We start from the raw sequence: 24,406 nt of genomic DNA on the forward strand, positions 1-24,406 counted from the left end.
ATAATAATTAAAGGTGCTTATAAATTCTCTTGAAGATAATAAATAACTTATTTGCAATAAAAACAATTTTTTTCTTACATTAATATCATAATATTTATACCCGGGAAAAATATTATTATATAATATTATAATTTCGTTAAATGAATAACAATAATAATGATTATTAAACAACAACAATGGGCATGGCATTATGTGGGGTTTCGCATCATACAGCCAATCAGCGCTCTGAAGACTTACAATACTACGTTTATATTGGTTATTAATATTTATTATAATTTTATGCTTTTTAGAATATCATAACGACTAGAGTCTTGAGGTTAAGTTCATCAGTCGTAGTTCGAACGCAGTGATCTACACTTCGAACCCCTCAAGACCATTCAAAGCACCAAGCCGTTGTCATTTTGTTACATCTCATAACCGTCTACAATCATAATTGATTCATCGTCGATTCTACATACATATTCTGAGGTCAGTCGTAGGCTATTGTTTAACAATACATTTTAAACAATTATTTTAATATATTATAAAAACTAAACTATAATAGCAAGTCCCAATTTTTTTTCACGCATAGCTACAAATTTACATCGTTAAACGTATCGTCACAAATTTGTTTACTGTTATACCTCACAGTTTGCTGAAAGTATTAGTGCTACTTTTGTTAGGGAACATGTCCAATATTTGGAAATTTTTAGATTTTTAGAAAAATGTTATTTTGTTTGTATTTAAACACAGTATTTGGTATGATAACAAAACATATCTACGTGTTTCCATAGCAATAGTATGTGTATCTTTATTTCATTTATTTCGAAAACGGTACATTATATAAGTTCCACAAAATAAGTTGTATGTCTTTCCTGTAACATTTGAATTGTTTAACTATACGATTTAAACAATTATTTTAATATATTATAATATATAAAACATGTAGGTCGAAATTAAATTTTTATAAGAGAGAAAAAAATAAAACTTATTTTGTGGAAATTATTAGTTATTATGGTCTCTTTTCGAAATAAATGAAATAAAGATACGCATACTGTTACTATGGGAACACGTAGATATGTTTTGTTATCACACCAAATACTGTGTTTAAATACAAACAAGATAACATTTTTCTAAAAATCTAAAAATGTCAAAATATTGGACATGTTCCCTAACCAAAGTGGTACTAAAGTTTCCAAAAAACTATCAGGTATAACAATTAAATTTTCAAACTATTTTTGCTTTTTGGAGTTATTTAAAAATAACTGTAATTTTAAATTTTTCTAAGTATTTTTTTTTTTTTTTTTTTTAAGTGTTAATAAAGTATGTTGAATGCCCAAACAGACTTGAAAATTTAATATAAGGTCCTTTATAAGTTGTTCTTATTGTTGGAGTTCAAAAAAAAATCAAAAATCGTTAGTCACATTTATTTTATAAGGCATTATAAGCATTTATTTGCAATAATTTTGTAGTTGAAATATCATAAAAATGTTTGTGTTTATCTAAGGTTAAAAATTCAACACTTAAGTTTTCCATAGGTTTTCCTTCGAATAGCTACAGAGAAAACTTAAAACATCATTATAGGAAAAATTTAATTTTTAATTTTTACGAATTCGCGTAAAAATAACAATTTATTCTCAAACAATTTTAAATATTTGATATTATTCATAAAGTAAATATTTGAAAATGTTACCAGTTATATAGATTGACATTTTTCTACATAATTTAATTTTCAAAATATTTCGCTTATTTTAATGCTATATAGGTATAGGCATTTTAAATATTCGTTTTCGATTAGTTTTTTTTGTAAATATCGATAAAACATTTTCGGCTGAATTAAAATATTTCAAAATTTAATACAAAGTTCCTCATAAGCTATTCCTATAGTAATTAAAAAATTATAACAATACATTGGAACATTTTTTTTAATTAGTGTTTGAAGTTCAAATATTGATAAAAAATCGTCATAATCATGAATATTTGCAAATTATTTTAAATCCAAATATCTTGCTTAATGGAAACATTTATTTAAGTATCTTAACACAATTAGTATTTCAAAAGTCATATAAAGTAAGTTTTATATTTATGTGATTAAAGGTCGAGAAAAACTAAGTAAACATTTTTGACATTTACAAATAATTAATTGGGTTGAGCTGACGAATGCATTGATTTTACTGTGATACATATTTATTTATTAGATATAATAAGATACTTAGTATTATTATTCCGTTTTTAAGCTTAACTTCAATCATACATATTGTGTGGGATTTCTAATGGAAAATTGAATATAGTTGGCATTTTTGGATACCATAAATACATAGTTTTGTTAATATTGATTTCATTTTTTTTTTATTTTGGTTCAAAAAAGCTATAGATACTAGAAACATACATTCACTAAATATTTATAATAGTATTTCATGAATATCGTATGATTTTAAAAATGTTTTGGTATTTTGAGTTATTTTTTATAAGTATTTGAAAGTTTTAACTTTTTAAAATGTTTTTTTTCACTAACTTTTTTTTTATACTACTGTGTTAGTCAAAATACTCGATTTTAGTTATTTAGTTTTAATCAAAACTTTTTTACGTCGATATTATTATTACTTTTATACAATAAAATACTTAAAATATTTAGAACAATAAAATTATAAGTTATTTGTATAATAAAAAAATATATCATATAATATTATAATAAGTATTGATATACATAATGTTTATAGTTAAATGTGTAGCCGAAAATTTTACCCTTTAATTTTTTTCCCACAAAACTTGATAATTCAACATTTAACATTTTTTTTCTTTACAAAATTTCGATTAGTTACATATTTAAATAATATATAATAGCTTTGGATAGTTTAATCTTAATCCGGAAAACATCAATCATTGAGATTTTTAATTTTTAGTCATTATCTTATTAAAATAATTATATTAATCAATTATTTATGTACAAATTTTCAGCATTCTATTATAAGTACTTATTCGATATTTACTAATAAGTTATAATCTCAAAATTAAATTATTTCCAATATATACTTATATAATATTATATTTAGATAATATATTTGCTTAAAGTCATGTTGTAATCTATTCGATTCAGAATTAAAACATTTACACGAGGAAAAATAGTTTGGACCTATTTTACACAAAATTCATTAGGTATATAAGATATTTAAATAAAATAGGATCATTTTTATATCACATACATTTGGTTATTTAGACTATTGAGTGTGAAATTACACATTAGGTTATGATTAGTTATTGATTATTCTATGTATTCGCATTATTATAGATCTTTTATTTTATTTAAAATTAGAAATTTACAATTTATATAAATACATACATATTGAAATAAGTAAATGCGATATTTGAGGGAATATGTTGGGATCGATTGGCTTGGAAATTTTTCAATGGTGGTACCCTAGATAGTAAATCTACAAAAAGTTTATAAACATTTTGAATAAAACTACCACCATAATCAGGATTTGTAAATAATATATATATTTACAAGTCTTAATTATTTTAAATTTATAAATTATAATAGGATTTATCTTTAAGAACCAAAAATAAACGACTTTCCATAGAAACACTAATTGGTGTCGACACATTTTGATATAAATTCCCGCTTAATGCACTTAAAATGTTTTCTTTTGAACAGAAATAAAACAATATTGACAGCAGTTTTTCGTTTATATTTATTGATTTGTATTTCTTAGTGTAGGTATATAGGTATGTACACTGGACTGATCTCAAGTGTTTGGAGTTCAAAAAAAGGAGATGCTTTTTTATCATCAGTATAAAACTGTAAAGTATTTTAAAAATACAAAACATTATTGTACAATAATTTACAATCTTATATTGTAGGTATGAGACGTCTCTTCAGTATATTTTACAATAACCGTGTCGGCCATATCGATCAAAATCGCTTAAATCGGCTATCGATTTTACCATGTACAATTTATTAATGTGTACTTATGTTTCTAAGATTTATTTTATTTTTTTTTTGCACATAAAAATTGCATAGTCTCTCACTAGGTGGTGTCAAGTCTTCGAAGTTCATTTTTTATTTTTATTTTTTTTTTTATTTCGGACAAATGGATTCGACTGCGTCAGAACTTTGCGATGTTTGATCGATAAACCAGTAACTATACGGGTTTGGGGACGCACACCCGCAGTGACCAAAGCAATCAGAATATGTTTCAGTTTAACGTGTACCTACACGACAATTTAACATGTCCAACGCAACGGTACCGACGTTTACAATCACGACTTCAAATGCAACAACGACCACTTCGGTTGTCACGTCGTCGTCATCGTTGGTACAACCGAACACCTCCATGGCTGTTGGAGTAAGTACACAGTCGACTACCGTGGCATTGTCGTCATCGACGTCGACTTGCACAGCTGCAGCCATAGCCGATGCTTTTGATATATTCGACCATAGTGGCAATAGGACCATCGATGTACGTGAACTGGGTACAGTACTCCGTTATTTAGGTAAGATAATAGATACACATTAGTAATATTATTCTGTGCTGAATTTCGGTAGAGAAATCCAAAAGACAGAGAGAGAAAAAGAGATAATAAAAGAGATAGATAAAGATAACTGATAAAATAGTGAAATCTAAACTATATAGTTTAAGATGGTGATTGTATGAACAATACACATATTTTCTCGTTAAATGTAAGTTTTTTTTTTTTATTGGTCTTGAAATCATATCATTTCTGCTTCGATTACTTAAGCCATTAAAATTATATTTATATGTACATTGTTATATATGAGAATAAAAGAAGAAAATGTACAATTTTAAATTATATAAGTAGATATTTGGTACATTAGTATCTACGTTATTAAAATGTTTGATTATATTGGATTTAATACTTCAATTAATCTGAAGGATTTTACCGTATTTTTATTTTCATTTTTTAGATTTTGTCTTAGACTTGTTCTAATCAGGTGGATTATGTTGATTTCCTCTCTTTGTTTTTCTTATTTTTTTGTATTTTTCAAATATGTGTTTGATAGTAAGTGCTACATAGATTGGCATATTGGTAGGCCACGTTTTTTCATCGAATATCTGTAAGCCAGCCTTGTGTGGCCAATTCTGGCACGATTTTAAATGTAATTGTATATACATATAGATGTATATTTTCTGTCCTTATATTTTTAAATTACAATCTTTATTTATTATTTTAAATTTCGAAGATGAATGTGTTTTCATTCTATACCTAACAATTTATTTTTATCGATCTTGAAATGAATAAATTTCTGCTTTGACTTCTATAATTATTAAAATTACATTTAAATATATTTACATTTTAATACCTAATAAATTTATTACATTTTTATATCATAATAGTTAGATAAATTTATGTTAGGTAATTTATAAAAAATTGAATTTTTCAAATAGAAAACCCGAGAAAATTAAAAAAAATTAGTATTAGTAAAAGGTATATTTTCATTAAAAGAAAAATTCATCATAATTTAAAAAAATAAAACATTTTAATTGCACATAATAAATATTACCAATTTGGAAAATTATAACATAATATCTTGAAAATGTTAATTCAATGAATCTTTTTCAAAATTTTAAGGAACTACAGTTATTCCTTTTGTTTTACAATACTTTTCAAACACAATTTACCCTAAAACTAAACAATGTAACAATAGATGGATAATGTTTAACACACTTTTCTTGTTTTTATCAAATGTTAAGTTTAGATGCTTAAAAACTTGTGCATAAATATTTTCAACATTTTTAAACTGCTAGTTAAATAATTTATTTAAATTTGCTCAGAATCTAAAATTAACATAAAATTATTATCTATACCATGATTCTTAACAACTCTATATTATTTGAAGTTTGAACAAAATTGGTTTTGTATTTTAGTGTTTTAAAATACTTAATTATTTATAATTAAAGGTATTACTCGTATTTAATAGTATTTAGAAATATAGAACCTCGATAACTTGAAGAAATGCCTTGGTCTCTGTCTTACATTATTGAGGTTCTCTGTTAGTCGAGTTTTCAATAACTCTAATTTTTTTCACCTCCAACCAATTCGAGTTATCGTAGTTGTACTGTACCTATACAATGTAACAATCAATCTTTATTAATATAATAAATGAATAATTTACATTCGTTTTAGGTTTATAAATTGTATATTTGATATAGATCTTTCATGAATATTATTGATCAATATTTTTGGTTTAGTAAAAATTTGAAATTGAGACGACTTACAGGGACTTACAAACGAAACATATTAAGCTCTCAGTAAACACCACTGATCCACCTCAACATGTGAAGTCCTTAACTTTACTTTTGTTTACTGATTGAAGATTTATACTATGCAATATATACAGTATACACGTATGTAGAATATAAACTACCAATGTTATAAATTTAATATTGGCCTAAGTAGTCTTATACAATAAAATGTAAGAGCAGTTATTGATACGAATTTGGGTCACTGATCACACTATAAAGTAATATAGTACTGCAAACTATAAATTATTTTATAAATAAAATAAAATATAATATTTATGAATAATTATTAAGTTACGTAAAATAACAAAAATACACAATTTTATTGGTAGAATAATATATTTAATATCTTCATAAATTATGATATTTTTAAAAATGGCTATACCTATAGGTTATGTACCGTCACAGGCCGACCTGAGGGAACTTGCGGTAAACGTTGAAGACCACGAAGCGACTGGTACTGTACATCTAGCTGCATTTTTACCATATGTCGAAAACGCCATTAGCGAATACAAGTGAGATTTACCTTTTAATATTTAAATGTGCATGCAAATTAATAAAGAAATTTTAATAATTTAAAAAAAATATAAAATGTATAAAAAAAGGGGATTGCAATAGAAAAATATCTATTGAAGTATTTAAATATCTTAAAATAAAACATACCAAAAAATGGCAAATTAGTATGATTCGTTGCATTGACTTTCATAAAGCTGATACCCCCACTAAGGCAATGGATTTCAAACCAGCGCCAATATTTTGCAACTCAATTGCAACAATTTGCAACACCAGTTTCGGTATTTGAATTATTTCTAATTTTTTGGAAAATGAGGTTTAAATTACAAAACGAAATTTTAAAATTTAAATTTCAACAATTTCATGTAAAAACTAAAATTTACCTTCTATTTAGATACTTCTTCAGCATATTTCAGTATCAAATTTAGAACCAGAAATTTAACGTTTATTATGTGAAAAATAATAATACGTATTCTTGTGATTTAGTATTTTATAATTCTTCCTTGATTTATTTATTTTTATAAAAACAATTTTTTCCCATGTTCATGTCATTGTTTCTATACACGAGAAAAATATTATATAATAATAATATTATAATGTCGTTAAATGAATAACAATAATTATGATTATCAAATAATAACAATGGGCATGTAATTTTGTGGGGTTTCGCATCATACAGCCAATCAGCGCTCTGAAGACTTACAATACTACTTTTCTATTGGTTATTATTATTATTTATTATTGGATGCGTTTTAACATATCTTAACAATTCGAGTCTCAACATTAAGTACGCCAGTAGTAGTTAGAACGCAGTGATCTACACTTCGAACCCCTCAGAACCATTCAAAGCACCAAGCCGTTGTCATTTTGTCATATCTCATAACCATCGACAATAATAATTGATTCATCGTCGATTCTATATACACATTCTGAGGTCAGTCGTAGGCTATTGTTTAACTATACATTTTACACAATTATTTGAATATATTATAACAACTAAACTATAATAGCAAGTCCCGATTTTTTTTCACGCATACAAATGTACACCGTTAAACGTACTGTCATAACATTTTTTAATGTTATACCATATAGTCTGTTGGAGATTTTAGTTTAAGTACCACTTTTTTTAGGGAACATGTCCAATATTTAGAGATTTTCAGATTTTTACAAAAATATTATGTTATTTGTATTTAAACACATTATTTGGTGTGATAACAAAATATATCTACGTGTTCCTATAGTGACAGTATGTGTATATTTAATAATTTATTTCGAAAAGGGAACATAATAAGTTTCATAAAATAAGTTGTGTCTCTGCTGTAAAATTTGAATTTCAACCTATATGTATTATAATATATTATAATACATTAAAATAATTGTTTAAAACGTATGTACATAGTTAAGCAAATCAAATTTTTATGGAGGGACATACATTTTATTTTGTATAACTTATTATGTTCCCTTTTCAAAATAAATGAAATAAAGATACACAAATTGTTACTATTGAAACACGTAGATATGTTTTGTTATCACACCAAACATGTGTTAAGACACAAAAACATATTTCTGTAAAAATCTGAATTTCAAGATATTGGACATGTTCCCTATCGAAAGTGGTACTAAAACCTCAAGTGAACTGTCAGGTATAACAATTAAATTTTCAAAATATTTTGGCTTTTTTGGAGTTATTTAAAGATAATTGAAATTTTCAATATTTCTAAGGTCCCTTATGATTTGTTCTTATTGGAGTTAAAAAAAATCAAAAATCGTTAGTCACAATTTTTATTTTATATATTTTATAAGCAATTATAAGCATTTTTTTGAATTTTGTAGTTGAAATATCATTAAATTGTTTTGTTTATCTTAAGTTAAAATATTCAATAAGTTTTGCATAAACTTTCTTCAAATAGCTATAGAGAAAACATTATTATAGGAAAAATTGTATGTGCGTTTGAATTTTAAATTTCTACGAAATTGCGTGATGGTATCGATTTATCTTTAAATGATTTTCAATATTAATCTGAATTATTCCAAAAGCATAAGTCGTTAATCACTGAAAATTTCACTAGTTATTTAGGTTGACATTTTCATTACATAATTTAGTTTTTAAAAAATTCCCCTTATTTTAATGCTATTCATGTGCATTTGAAATAATTTTTGTTTAATAATTTTCTATTAATATCGATGAAAGTTGTTTGGCTGAGTCAAAATACTTAAAAACTGAATATGAAGTTTCTTATAAGTTAATCAAAGTGATTAAAAAATTATAAGATTAAATAGGCACAATTTTTTTATTAGCATTTGAAATTTAAATAATGAAAAAATTCATTAAAATCATGAATAATATTTGCAAATTATTTTGTAGTTAAATTAAAAACAAACAATTTGTATGAGTAACTAAGAGTTAAAAATTTAATACAAGATTTTCCATAAGTTTGGCTTAAAATAATTATAAAATAACTTAAATTTTTGGTGAATTTTTCACGAACAATTGGAAATTGTATCTTAGGCTGACAAATCATCTCAGTTCAGAATCGTTTTTCATTTACAATGTAACTTTTCATTGGATTCAAATTGAATTCATCCATTATAGTGTCCTACTATACAACAGAGCGTTACTTATTTAATCACTTCTTTTTTTTTTTTTTTCATCTTGTCATCTGATTTTGAGCTTTTCACGAAAAATGTATTTTCATTTCAATATTTCATTGTTATAGTATGAAAAAAAATAAGCTTAAATTTTTTAATCAATATCATACTCCAGATACCACGTAATATCTAACATTCCTGTAGAACTTAATTAATTATATTTACTCAATGTTTGCATATCTATTAGAGTTGAAATTAATTAATATAAATTTATAATATATTCATAATATAATAGTATAGTATTTCAGAATCAAGTCGATGTTTAATTAAATTTGTTCGGTCTAGAACTCTAAACGATTAATATTGTATTACTTGTATCCAATAAATTAACGTTTTTAAAATAGATTTCAATAACTATTAATCATCGACAACTGTATAATATGATTGTTCTGTTATTTAATTCATATTGATACACGTGTTCTATGAGAGAAATAATAAACAATAAAAACACAGTTTTTACGTTTTGTAAGAATATACGGAATACGAAGTGTACGTATATACATTTGATATTTCACCATTGATCTAGAGCATTTTTTAAAAATCAAATCCAAAACTAAAACTTTTTGAAAAAATATTCGAAAGACAAATAAAAAAAAGAAATATGTTATGTATCTGCATATGACACTGCACTGCAAACTGTGCTTTGACGTAATTTATTATATTCATGTAAATTGTGGCATTATTTTACGACAGATATCAGCCAGCGTCGGCGTCGGAATTACTTAGCGCGTTTCGAGCATTGGATCCTGAACGGACCGGCACCATAAGCCGCGAGTGCATGGAATCAGCGCTCCGACATGACGGAGAACCGTTTGAAGACGAAGAATTAGAGGAAATGATGTCTGCCGCTGCTGTAGAAACGGCCACCGGTACCACAGTCATACCATACGAACTCTACATCAATAAAATCTTGGTAAGTTTTCCTTTGCATACTACTACTTACGTTTTGTTTCCCACCCACATGACATAATATTCTGATTATACGTATAATAAACACAAAGTTCTAATGTGTTTATGAAATGTATTATAATATTATAGTAGGCAACAGATATGGGTTAAACGGTAGTCAGATAATTTAATTAAAAATATATTGATTTACATGAATTATTGAATTTGAACAAACGTTATAAATAATTTCTGCATTGTTCTGAGAATATTATAAAATACTGAATATTTTATAAGGATACTATTTTGTATATTTTATGAACAAAAATATTTCAGTATAATAATATTTAGTGGAATGCTGAATCAAATACATCATTGTAGATGTATTAATATTTGTTCAACATTATCATAATGTGTAGTGACGTAAAACAATCTTAAAAGTTTCTAAAAACATGAAATATTTTCGGTTCGGTTCTAGATCCAAGTTTTGGCATATAGATTAATTCTATAATATACCGATACAAAGTTTTTTTTTTTTTTTGCGTTTAATTGTATACGCATATACAAATAATGAGTTTAAACGATAATGCATATAAACAATTAACCAAGAAAAAGTTATAAATACTCTCAACTAAATCTTTACAACTCTTTTATTTATTTATTTTTTTTTGTTTTGGAACCGATGGTCGATGACCCTGAGAGAACAGTTTTTGCATTACCCCTACGTTGTCACTATCGTTTATTTATGCAAATTATAATGTACATGCATGGTCTTTCATCGAAAACACTACAATAACAAAAGTCATTAGTAGTTATTTGTTTTTATTAAATAAAATACAATTGATTGTATATTATAACAAGTGTAAGGGATTTTTATTTTTTATTTGATTCGATTTGCTTGAATAAGCTTTGAATTTTTATAACCTTATGGTGCTTTCGTAATTGAACATACAATTGAATTTTAAAAATAATTAAACTTTTTAATCTTTGATCCATGGGCACATATTTTCATTTGGTCAACTCAACTTACCCGATGAATATATCAATATATAATATTATGCATCATATTATATATTATTTAAATGTTATAACGATTGGTTTGTTTGTTTATAAAAATTGTATTGTTAGGGTAGATACATAATAATATATACAGTTCTAACTTAGATGTCGAAGAAAAATTGACCGGAGTTTAGTTAAAATAATTTAATATTCAAACATAAAATTTCATTCAATGTATCTTTTAGTATTCAATGATAAGGTTTTTGATTTTTAACTTTTATTTAATCATGCAAAATACCAAACTCAATAGTTAACTTGTTATATCTTTGTTTTCAATTATAAATTATGAAACGTTCCAATGATTAAACAACATAAATATTAATTTGCATATTATTATTATTATTATAATTGGCAATTATTATACTATTTAAACAAATTACAGTCTGCTGTGTCCTATTTTCTTTCAATGTCATTCTCCTAAAAATGTTGATAAATATTTATTAAAATGTTTAAATATTATATACAAACATAATTTGTATATAAATTATTCTCGTAGTTTCTTTTTGATTTCAATCATTAACTAGTTATTGTATTGTCAATGGACAATTTGTTCACATTTTTGAACACTATAAATTTAATATTGAAAAGCAGAGAAAATACATGTGAAAATTGATAATTAAGCAAGTCTTATGACTAGTCTTAGGAGAAAATTTTTTTTTTTAAATATATAAATACACATAGGTATTTTAATAGATTTATTTAACAATAAACAAATATAATTATTTGTATGTGTATATAAATAATACATGTATATTAATATAATGTATGTAAAATTCAGCATCGTTCTTTATTACTTATGATGATATTATACTATACTACATGAATTGAATGTGTTATAATATAATATATAGAAAAGTTAGAAATGAATATGTTTGGGAGCCTACCTATTTCATTGTGAAGTTTTTACGTTCTTAAAAATTTACTGCACTCTTATATTTTATGTTTATTCAAGCATAGTAAAACAAAAACTGATGAAAATATTATTTAATTTATCATCAAAATAACAATTTAAAAAATAAATTGTTTGTCCCTATGTAGGTACCATTTTATGCAATACGATAAAAAAAATCAATCTCATGATAAATATGTTGGAATTAATTTAACATAAAAATAGACTTATAATATACTGCGTTGCGTTATTGTACGTATTTATTTTGTGTCGAAAATAAATAAATAAGTGACCTATAGATTTATACCTATCTTCAGATAGCATAGATATAAATAAAATCTATTGTGTGTTGTCAAGTAATTTTAGTTTAGAGATACAAGTTTTAATTTTATATTACATGTACAAAATAAATGCCCTCGCCATTTATCTGCAGTTTTCATGAGTTCTTCGGAAACACCAGACACAATTTATAAAACATTTATTCATCAATCTTAGAGAACAGTAGTGCAGTGCAAAACAACTACCAAGATTTAGCTGGTCGGAAGGGTGAAGGACTGAGAGACATAATGAGAAAGTAAATACAAAGAAAATCTAAAACATGCATTTATTGTGTTGTCATGATACACTGATTTTATAACAATATGATACATTTGTTTTTGAAATAAATACGAACGATTTGACAGGTTATATTATGACAAATACATAATTATAGAAAATGATGCTTTGTAAAGATTCAATGAGAGCTATTACTATAGTATATGGATATTACCAATTGAATCGTATAAAGTTTTTATTTAACATTATTACACTTGAAAGTTTAGTTTTTTTTCCCATATTTTTTCATTTGAATTAATATTCTGTAATCGACTATTATTTTTTTATCAATATTATGATGGGGAAAATTGAGTGGTTAACATTCCAACATTCATATTTATTAATCAGATACAATAAATATATTTTTTATTTTTACAATAAATTTAATAATGCTATGTAAATGATTAAGCAAATCTCTATGAACGTATAATTTTTTTTTTAAATATTTATGAAAATCTAGCAAAATAATTTAATAATGATGAGTATTTTGTTTTTAAGATAATAAAATGTACTCAAAATAAAAACATCAGTTAGATGAGTAACTGTAAGTGGAGTTTGATTTGAAATCCGAGTAGTATATGTACCTTTAGCTTCATGAAAATCCACAATGAAATACGATACATTCTTTTTTGCACTCAGCGTTATAGTTTTCTAATGTATATAAAAATGATCACTTCTCAATTTACCGTATTCACAAAACATGTCGTACATTTTTACTTAGGTGGCTTATACTGTATATTTTATGCATAAAACTATATTAGAGTAACTTTAATTGTCTTTAAATCACTGGTATACATTGAATCGTCAATATTATTTATATCGCCGAGAGACGTGAAAATAAAACTAATAGACAAAAATAACTTTTACTAAAAATTCATGTAAGAAAATAATTTATTGTAGGAAGTGGGTAGAAACATTTTATATATTATACACTTTTAATAATAGTAAAGTAAAATAGGGGAAATTGTGAACACTCTTCTGTACAATTTTAGGTATCAAATGTATTTTACCTTTGAGTAATCATTACATAATATGTAAAATGATTCTGAACAAAGATGGTAGGTCAGTCGATATTCACTGGTATATTTTAAGTACAAGTTTCAAGTAACTTGAAAACGTCAATAAATTGTCTATAAATTGCTCAAAAAGATTCAAAACATTATTCAAAAAAAAAAAAAAAATAGATCATGTTTAGAAAATACTGGTGTAAAAAAATCAAGAATGTATACGAGTATTATACGGTTAGTGTTTGTGCAATTATATCAAAATGATATGAAAATCCGATTTAGTCGAAATCTAGTTTTGTATAAAATTCCCGATTTTTCCTCATTCTTTTTTTTTTTGTTTTCCCCAGTTATCAAATAAAGTACAGATAATTTTACTTTTAACGTACCAAAGTAACAATTAGATTTACTTTCCTATCAAAAAAGACTTTGCAGTTAAGGATAAGAAAATAAAAATAAAACACATCATTTTAGAATCAATACATTCATAGCTTTACTCAGAATTTAAAATTATGATACCACGTGTGCTCTGTATCTTTGGGTAGCTCACGTGTCACACATTTTCTATCGTTACGTCATTCTTTTGTATGACAATAACATTATTTTGTAACCGTTATATAAATAATACGTTTTATGTTTCGAGCTTGTACTAAAAATAAAAATAAACTAAACACTTCTTTAACTATTATTAAAAGAAATTTATACTTGATTTTATATTTCGGTTTTTTTCCAGGTGACAAAATGGGATACAGAACAGTATGGAAGTAACACCACAACTATAACTACTACTAGCTCAAAAATATCGAACAAAAAAAATTCATAATAATTAAAAGTCAAATCGAATACAAGTATTTTGTATCAAATTTTATTAACAAATAATTTTTAGGTTTATTTATTAGTGTATACTGATAATTTTTAAAAATTATATTCGTCAATGACAATGCACCTATAATAATATAATATTTAAATGAAAATATTTATAATTAGCACATTTTCATGATTTTGTTTGTTGATTATTAGTGATTAAAGTATTATATTTTATTACTAGATCATAATGAATATTAATAGATAATTAAATTGTATAAGTGATTACCCATTAATAACTTGAATTTTTTAATGACTAGCAATTGTTTACTCTCAAACTTTTAGTTATTGAAAGTCGTTTGTATTATACTATTACACAAGTCGTGTGGTATAAAAGTACTACACAGTATAGTATACTAATGGTAAGTTATAAATATTTTTTATTCGTGTTTTACATGAATTGTAAAATTTTTCTTATTTTGTTTTCTCTCCTTGTATTTAATCTTGAATATAATAATAAATAGATAGTTTTAATTTATAAACGTAATAACACTATTTATTTTCAGTGTTTCTCGTACAGCTATACAAATCATAAAACTTGTTTTTCTATTGATGAAGTACCAAGTCAAATCAAACGGGTATTTTATTTTGTTTAAATTTAAGTAAAATTTTAACTGCATTTGTGAAAAAAATAATTAAGTAGGTAGGTACTGATCGTCTTTAGATAGATGTACAATTATATATTTTAATGATTCATTAATTTTTGGTTCTGTGTTTAGTGTCCCTATTTCGATGTGTGTATGATCTACATTCGTCGAATATAAATATTTTTTTTTTATGATCGACTGGTGTCCCACATAATATATCTCCTGTTAGAATATCTATACATGAAAATTAAACATGTAACACTTACATACTTTTAATACAGGAATGAATGCTTGTTTAGGGAACACGTTTCGAGAGTGACGTCGACGGAGCCTCATAGTCAAGGTATCGTATTTGCTTAGAGTCTTTCATTTCGCATAATAATTAATCACTGACAGCTAACAGGATTGATAGTTTTAATGTACCTTACCTACGATTAACCATGCTTTAACTTTGTACAAATATTTTTAACAATCAGTGAATCTTAAACTGCTGAAATATTTAAAGATCGACATAAGATAACATTACATGTACCTATATACCTACATAAATTCATTATGTCATAATATCATTATAGCTGGTCGCGTTCAATGGCGTTAACTATACCAAAAAAGAACAAATCTATAGGACGATATAATACATAGTTACTGTAAAATAACGTAACAAACGTGTGGGTTAAGGCCGTAGAAAAGGTGTTACGTACGTAGGGAACACGTGTGACGCTAATAATTAATGGACGTCATTACAACTACTAATAATGGCGTGCTAATCGAAGTAGCACATGGCGTATTTTGATTGGAAGCAGTCGATTATGGTTTGAGTGAAAAAAAGTAGAAAATATAAAATGTTATACTGTTGTTTTTGTTAATGTTGTTGGATGAGATGAATTTATTTTTAGAAAAATTGAAAAACTCGTCCGTGCGCAGATATTCACGCGAATCGTAATTATATTTCTATTGTGTTTCAGAGTGTTCAACGTGTTCGACCACGGGTGATTGGACGTGAAAATTTCAACAAAAGACATCAATCGATTGTTAGTACAAGAACGACTGTGCCGACTTACAACTTGACCTACGATCGTGAGTACCTATCTGTATAATGTATTTATTTATTATAATTATATTGGTGCGGTACGGGAGCTACGGGGATGAGTGAACAACACTGCAGTTTTCAGTCGGAGGTGGGCGGTGAAAGTAATCGGCTTAATGGTCTTTAAGAAAATTCTACAAAGAGAAATAGACGACAGCATAAGTAAAACTAATCCTGAAATATTTGACGAGATTTTTCGAATTAATTCCTTTCATCCCCAGTGCACACCCGTTCCAAAGGACGACTGCGTTATAAATTAGCGCGTTCTCTTGTATACTCGTTGTGTCGAGCGAAACGTTATAACGACCGAAATACAGCTCGCCCGAAACGAATTAATATTTGTACTCGTGTAAAACGCATATTATTGTGTATAATATATTATGTGAACAACCACCGCCCATCCGATCGTTTATTAATACGTCGTGTGGTTTGCGATATTATTAGGGTGAAAAAAAATTCAACCATTTCGGACGTTAAACAAATAAATAAAATACACTCACCGGTGGCGTGGCTATATGTTTTTTGTTCGGTTCGACGGACGAGGGTTTCGAATATTAATATAATCGCATTGACGACGTGAAATTACATTTTATTCGGTCGGTAAACTATTTGCAAACCGAAATCGATAAAACTTTTTAGTACTCCTATAATATTCGTGCATACATGTCTAACAAATTATTCCCAACACTCATGTGCTTTATTAATTTGTGTTAAATTATGTCAACATAATGTGTCTGTATATATATTAAATTATATTATGCACATAGTATTATCATTATTAGTGTTGGCGTCAAATAGTAATTTCACAAAATATATCAAACGATCAAATTATGATATATTAGTTACCTATCTTATAATAAAACTTACTTGTACTAATAAGAACAGTTGAACAATCTATATCGGAAATCGAATGTAGATAAAATAATACAGTAAAATGTAAATACTTTTGTACTTATTAAAATAAATATATTGGTCTAATTTAAATAAACACGAGCACAATATAGGTAATTTTATTGTTTTAACATAAATTATATAAAAAAACATTTAAAATACGATTTAAAACAAAAGTGTTTAACAAAAATGTTTTTAAAATTAACAGCTGAAAAAATGTATCATTGCCTAAAATCGTACACACAAGTTGTGGTTAAATAACATTGTACATTACTATATTTAATCGTATGCCATTTATTTGAGGTTATTCTATAAATATACTAATAGGATAAAGGGCACTATATTTTTCAGATCACCTAGTACAACTTGTATTGGATATTTTATATTTTATATAATATGAAATAGCTAAAAAACCGAATACCTTAATATATTCTCGTTAAAACGTTGAAGTCGAGCGGCCATATTTTGACAAAAGTGCAATGCTTACAAAATATAAATTGATTAAAAATATACAAATGACAAATGTGAAGTATAAAATATAGTTGTTGGTATGTACTAGCCTATTACAATAATATCAATATCATTAATAATAATAACAGAGATCGTATTTTCAGCCATCTATAATTATAGTTTTATATAATATAAAGTTATCTATGATTATACATATTATAATATTATATTGAACGAATAATAATAAGTTTTTTACAAATTTTATTGTTATTACATTTTTCTTTTAGATTATTAAAATTGTTTGATTATTTTTCAGATACTGGTGCATAATTCCGCATACTGTGTTCCACCATCAAGTTTTCTCCACATGCTTAGTTTATTGGTAGATTTTCTTTTGCCATTAGAAAATCGTATGTCATTTCGGTTCTTAGACCATTCGGTAGGTATTTTCCGTTTAGACTGTTTTGAGTGTTGTGTTTTTGATTTCCTTTGACTTGGAGTTATTTATTTGGTTCTTACATTTTGTCTAAAATATAAATTTTATGTATGTATAAGTTGTTCTTTAGAAGTGGTATATTTATAAGTTTGGTTACCGTGCTTTAGCTTCTCGGTATGCATTTTCTTTTCTTCCTGTTATATATTTTTTCTATATTTCTGAATCCTGGTATTCAAATAAATGTTATATTTATTCCTTTGTTTCGTATTTTTTTCTTACATTAGTTTTGCAATGTCTGCAGTACTTTCTAAGCTTCTCAGTGTTGTTAATGAATTTATGAGGATAATAACTTTTGTGCTTATTTTGATATTTAAGTATTCCACTAGCTGTTTTGAGAATTGCTGTGACTTCTATGTAAATGGAACAAATTCTAGGTAGTTAATATTTAATCATGAGTTTTTTGTGGACGATTGCGAGTTACGACTTCTATATTTTTGACTTGAATAATAATAATAATTATGTAGTTTAAAATAAGTTAACATTTAGATTCTGTAACATCGCAAATTTAACTATGTATTCATTTAGCATATTATCAAGGTGTATTTAATATAATTACATATTATTGCGTAGTTAAATTTTAATAACTCGATTAACTTAAAATGTGCTTAATAATAATACAAATAAATACATATGATATTATAATACATGCAAAATCAACATTTAGCCATTCAATAATATTATTAATCTTTTTGTTGTTTTAAAATTGAATAAAAATATAAGACAATTTCCTTGCTTTCAATATAAAATATTCATACGATATTATATATTATATGTATATATATATTGTACATGAATATTTAAATCAAATTATATTAAATTTATTTTTCCATTATATAAATGTATGTATGTACTCGTATACTATATATTTAGCATTTTATATGTAGGTAATAATATATTCAATAATAATAATTTTCAACTAAATAATTATTTTAGTCTTTCCTTATCCGGTCCATTATATGTAACCAATTTGTTAGATAAATATCGCTTAAATGTATTATTTATTTCTTAAAATCATGCATTGAGAGTATGAATTTCTAATAATAGAAATAACAATGCAATTAATAGCATTATAATAATAGTTTATTTAATGCAAAATATATAAATATATTATAATCTTAATTAGTGTCTACGTAACTAAACATAAATAATTGTTCAACTACTTAAATATTAAATAAATATAAAAAAATTCAAAACAATTTATCTGACTTACTTTTTACATTTAGAAGAGATTCAAATGCATGATAAAAATTATCAACACGAATTTTTCATGAAGTTAATATCTACATATTGTTTTACGAACTATTTTTTACATCTAATATACCTTTTTATCCGTATGTGTACGTAAATGTAAATTAGCAATAGAGTATTACCAATTTATGACAACAATTATTGGATATATTTTAGATGAGTACCTATATAAGGTTTTAATATAAGATTTGAATTATTCTTATATTTACTCTATATGTTAATTTTTTAAAAATTTTAATTATTTTTATTCTATAGATTTATGTGATATGATAGTTGACTACTAAGGAGCAATTTCAATAATATTTATTCATAAAAATTTCCTTATCAGTATTATTAAAATAAAAACCCTACAAAATTAAACGTCAAGTTACGTTTGCCGACATAACTGTTCATTCATAAATTATCATATAATTAGCATTCTTACATTTAAAATAATATAAAAAAACGTACTCGATTAGTATTCTTAAAACATTCAGCGTTGAAAGTATATAGAAAATGTATAAGCATTAAATCTAAGTATGAATTTAAAATTAAAAAAAAAAAATAATAATAATAATAATAACAATAATAGGTACGATTAATTAAACTATCATTCTGGAAATTTTAATAAAACAATAAATGTATCGTATCCAGGATGTATCAACAAATATAAGAAATAAGAATATAAGATTGGAATATATCACGGTTATATCCTCCTAGTTCTTACCATGCGAAAAATTTTAATTATGTAGGTATATTATTTATTAAAAAAAAAATATATATTATTAGATAATGACTCGCAAATATAAAAAATAAAACAACAAACCAGGTTTTCACTCAACACTAGTATACTATTACAATAATTATTTTGATTTTTTTAACACGAGTAATACATACAGTGCATGTAAAAAGTTTTGACTAAAAACTGTTGGTAATGAAGTTAACATAAACAAATACTGTAAATAATTTCACTTATGTCTTTCGGAAATATCTAAAAAAGAATTATAATTTTTGGTTCACCTATGATGTAATAAGGATTTTGCACTTACAACGTCCATACTTCTATATCAAGTCATTGGTAATAACTTACTAATAATTATTAATTACTAGTGAAATAGATTTCTGTACTCTAAAATCCAACAAAATAAATGACTTAAAAATATAAGAATGTCTAAAAATAATCAACAAATATTCTAAAGCGTAAATAAGTCTTAAAAATTGCAAAAAGCAAGTAACATTTTTTAATTCCTTGATGTAGCACTAAGCAATGATTTCGAATAAACAGAAAAAATGCAATTGACATTTTGAACCATTCTCTACTAACCTGGCCGTAGCTATTTTCATCCAAAAACGAGATACTGTTTTCCTCCACTGTTCATTTTTCTCCAAATTATTTTCGACTAGAATTATGCCTATTTTAGCCAGCGTTGTAGTGTTGTGTTCCGTATTATAAAGATAGAGCAGAGATTAACCTAACACATTGACACAATCGATTTCGAAAAATTCAAAGTTTTGGTTTAGTTATAGTAATCATAAAGATATCATAATAATATATAAAATCATAATAATAAAATTTCTAAATTTGTTTCTTGGATTATAAAATATGTTTGGGTTCACATTTCTAACTCTACGAAAAGTTACTTTGTTTTATTGAAGATTTTATAAACATTATATCTACAATAGCAGAGTGAGTCAGTATGCTGACTATTTAACAAGCAAGTATATTATATTTCAGAAAAGACTACATTTCCACCAGTTGTTTGTGCAGAATCAACATCTTCATTATTACCTTTACCAATGTATGTGAGTCATACAATTCCCATTTAAGAAAAGATGTTTATTAAAAAAAAAAACACACACATATTTATATGGCTCAATATTATGATGCAGTTTTAAACTAATGTAAATTGTTAAACAAGAAGTATTTATAATCTAAAAAAAACGAAAAAATCTATAATGAAATTTATCATTGCATAGCTGTATACGAAAAACGAATCTGAACGGAGATGATATGTCAGCCTAGGATACATTTTCCAGTGAATAGTGAAAAAGATAATTTTTTTTTAATGACGTGAATACACTAAAATTTAAGTTTTTTATTATTATTTTAAGTCAAACTTTGGAAAATCTTGTATTAAATTTTTAACTCTGTTACATATTTACATACTAAAAATATTTCTTTTTATTATTGTTAATATTTAAATTTCAAATTTTAATAAAAGAAAAATTGTGCCTGAAATGTATTCTTATTATTATTATTATATCACAATAACACTAACTTATGAGGAACTTTGCATGAAAATGTCAAGTATTTTGACTCAGCCAAAAAAATTTATCGACAATAATAAAAAAAAAAAAAAAAATAAGCGGGCAAGTGAGTACCGCTCTGCTGTACATTAGGTGCCGTATGGATCATTATTATATATTATAGGAGTGTTAAATTTGAATCCAATGATAGTTATCATTGTATACGAAAAACGATTCTGAACGAAGATGATTTGTCAGCCTAGGATATAATTTCTAGTGGTTGGTGAAAAAGGTGGTTTATGTTTTAATGGCCTGAATACAACAAAATTTAAGTTCTTTTATAATAATTGTAAGTTAAACTTATGAAAAACCTTGTATTAAATTTTCAACTCTTAGCTACTTATACAAAAATTTTTATGAAATATACCTACAAAATAATTTGCAAATATTCATGGTTTTGACGAATTGTTGTCAATATTTGAACTTCAAATGCTAATAAAAAAAAATTGTGCCTATGTATTCTTATAATTTTTTAATCACTATAAGAATAACATATGAGGAACTTTGTATAAAATTTTCAAGTATTTTGATAGGGCCAAAAAAATTTTATCGACACTTCAAAAAAAATTTTTCAGAAAAATTGAAAATTTCAGTTGTCTATAAATAGCTCAAAAAAACTCAAAATATTTCGAAAATTAAATCACGTAAAGAAAACGCTAGTCCTAATAACTGATAAAATTTTCAAGTATCTACGACTTATACTTTTTGAATAATAACAAATATTTAAAATCGTTTGAGGATAAATCGTTATCGTTACGCGATTTCGTTAAAATTTAAAATTCAAACGCACTTAAAATTTTTCCTATAATGATGCTTCGAGTTTTCTCTATAGATACTTGAAGGTAAACTAATGGAAAACTTAGTGTTGTATTTTTAATCCTTAGTTATAAACACAAAAAAATTTATGATTTTTCAACTTCAAATAATTTGCAAATATTCATGCTTTTGACGAATTTTCGTCAAAATTTGAACTTCAAATGCTAATAAAAAAAAATTGTGCCTATGTATTCTTATAATTTTTTAATCACTTTAAGAATAACATATGAAGAACTTTGTATAAAATTTTCAAGTATTTTGATAGGGCCAAAAAAATTTTATCGACCCTTCAAAAAAAATTTTTCAGAAAAATTGAAAATGTCAGTTGTCCATAAATAGCTCAAAAAAACTCAAAATATTTTGAAAATTAAATCAAGTAAATAAAATGCCAATCTAAATAACTGGTAAAATTTTCAAGTATCTACGACTTATACTTTTTGAATTATAACAAATATCAAAAATCGTTTGAGGCTAAACCGTTATTTAGCGCGGTTTTGTAAAAATTTAAATTTCAAACACTCATAAAATTTTTTTGTCTGAATCCGGTAGAGTTTTTTTTACAGATAATTGAAGAAAAATGTATGGAGACCCTTGTACCAAATTTTCAAAACTTAGTTATAAAAGAAAAAAATTTTATGATTTTTCAACTTCAAAATTACTTGCAAATTTTCGCGTTTTCGACAGATTTCGTAAAAATTTGAACTATAAACGCTTATAAAAAAAAATTGTGACTAACGATTTTTAATTTTTTTTAGCTACATTAAAAACAACTCATAAGGAACCTTGTATTAAATTTTCAAAACTTTTTGGTCATCCAAACATTTTTTATCGACACTTTAAAAAAAATTTCTCAAAAAAATCGAAAATTTCAGTGGTCTATAAATAACTCAAAAAAAGTCAAAATTTTTTGAAAATTTTACTATATACGGATATCACTGACTGTGAAAATTTCAAGTATTTTCAGTGATTAGTTTTTGAATTACAACCATAAAAAAAAATCGATTTGGTCGAAAACTGGTTTTGCGTTAAAATTCCCGTTTTCCGTAATTTTTTTTTTGGTTTTTCCCGGCGCTTTTGAAAACTATTGGAAATTTTTTACTTTTGACCCCCCAAAGTACAAACTACATTCACTTTCCTATCTGAAACAGGGTCCACTTTTTAAAATCGGAGCACTTTTACTGCTCCAAAACGTGGTGACAGACACAAAAATAAAAAAAATAAAAAAAAAAAAAACACACATCATTGTAAAATCAATACATTCATCACTTCGTTCAGAATCTAAAAAAAAATCTAATCAATAACGTATATATATATATATATATATATAAAATAAAGCTTTAAAATAAGTAAAACATTTTAAAAATTTAAAAAAAGTGCTTATCTAAATAAATAGTGAAATTTTCAATATTTACGACTAATTATACTTTATGAATAATAGAATAATAACAAATATTTAAAATTGTTTGAGGATAAATCGTTATTGTTACGCAATTTCGTAAAAATTTAAAATTCAACACATACAATTTTTCCAATAGTGATGTTTCGAGTTTTTTCTATAGCTATTTGGAAGAAAACTTATTTAAAACTTAGTGTTAATTTTTTATGACCTTAGATAAACACAAACAATTTTATGATATTTCAACTACAAAATTCAAATAAATGCTAATAATTGCTTATAAAAAAAATTGTCTCTAACGATTTTTGATTTACTTTTTTTAACTCCAATAATAAGAACAACTCATAAGGAACCTTGTATTAAAATTTTAAGTCTATTTGGGCATCCAAAATTTTTTATTAATACTTCAAAAAAAAAAAAAAATAAAACTTATTTTGTGGAAATTATTAG

The 24,406-nt window shown here is 25.1% G+C and overlaps 1 protein-coding gene across 7 annotated transcripts; it reads left to right on the forward strand.

The window, feature by feature from the left end:
- The first annotated feature begins 312 nt into the window (after nucleotides 1-312).
- On the forward strand, nucleotides 313-21,670 carry LOC114131549 (dynein regulatory complex protein 8-like). Of its 7 annotated transcripts, none has more exons than XM_050204233.1 (12): nucleotides 320-468; nucleotides 3,698-3,780; nucleotides 3,841-4,473; nucleotides 6,634-6,757; nucleotides 10,098-10,317; nucleotides 14,569-14,683; nucleotides 15,206-15,277; nucleotides 15,586-15,629; nucleotides 16,252-16,363; nucleotides 17,616-17,812; nucleotides 18,031-18,153; nucleotides 21,173-21,670. In XM_050204233.1, the coding sequence occupies exons 3-6, from the start codon at nucleotides 4,209-4,211 to the stop codon at nucleotides 14,656-14,658; spliced, it is 699 nt and encodes a 232-aa protein (XP_050060190.1). In that variant the 5' UTR covers nucleotides 320-468; nucleotides 3,698-3,780; nucleotides 3,841-4,208; the 3' UTR covers nucleotides 14,659-14,683; nucleotides 15,206-15,277; nucleotides 15,586-15,629; nucleotides 16,252-16,363; nucleotides 17,616-17,812; nucleotides 18,031-18,153; nucleotides 21,173-21,670. The 7 variants fall into 7 exon arrangements, with proteins under 7 accessions (XP_050060192.1, XP_050060186.1, XP_050060190.1 ...); XM_050204232.1 differs by having other exon boundaries at nucleotides 3,841-4,117; nucleotides 4,180-4,473; nucleotides 14,569-15,277; XM_050204234.1 differs by adding an exon at nucleotides 15,862-16,104 and having other exon boundaries at nucleotides 321-468; nucleotides 14,569-15,277; nucleotides 15,568-15,629.
- Nucleotides 21,671-24,406: the final 2,736 nt, after the last annotated feature.

The sequence above is a fragment of the Aphis gossypii genome, chromosome 3 (assembly GCF_020184175.1).
Source record: "Aphis gossypii isolate Hap1 chromosome 3, ASM2018417v2, whole genome shotgun sequence".
Taxonomy (NCBI): domain Eukaryota; kingdom Metazoa; phylum Arthropoda; class Insecta; order Hemiptera; family Aphididae; genus Aphis; species Aphis gossypii.

Bases quoted from the DNA above. Each gene is read 5' to 3' on its own strand.
- LOC114131549 (XM_050204229.1), top strand. From the start codon at position 4,209: ATGTCCAACGCAACGGTACCGACGTTTACAATCACGACTTCAAATGCA. The intron at 6,758-10,097 runs GTGAGATTTACC...ATTTTACGACAG, and splicing joins AACGCCATTAGCGAATACAA to ATATCAGCCAGCGTCGGCGT. The intron at 10,318-14,568 runs GTAAGTTTTCCT...GTTTTTTTCCAG, and splicing joins TCTACATCAATAAAATCTTG to GTGACAAAATGGGATACAGA.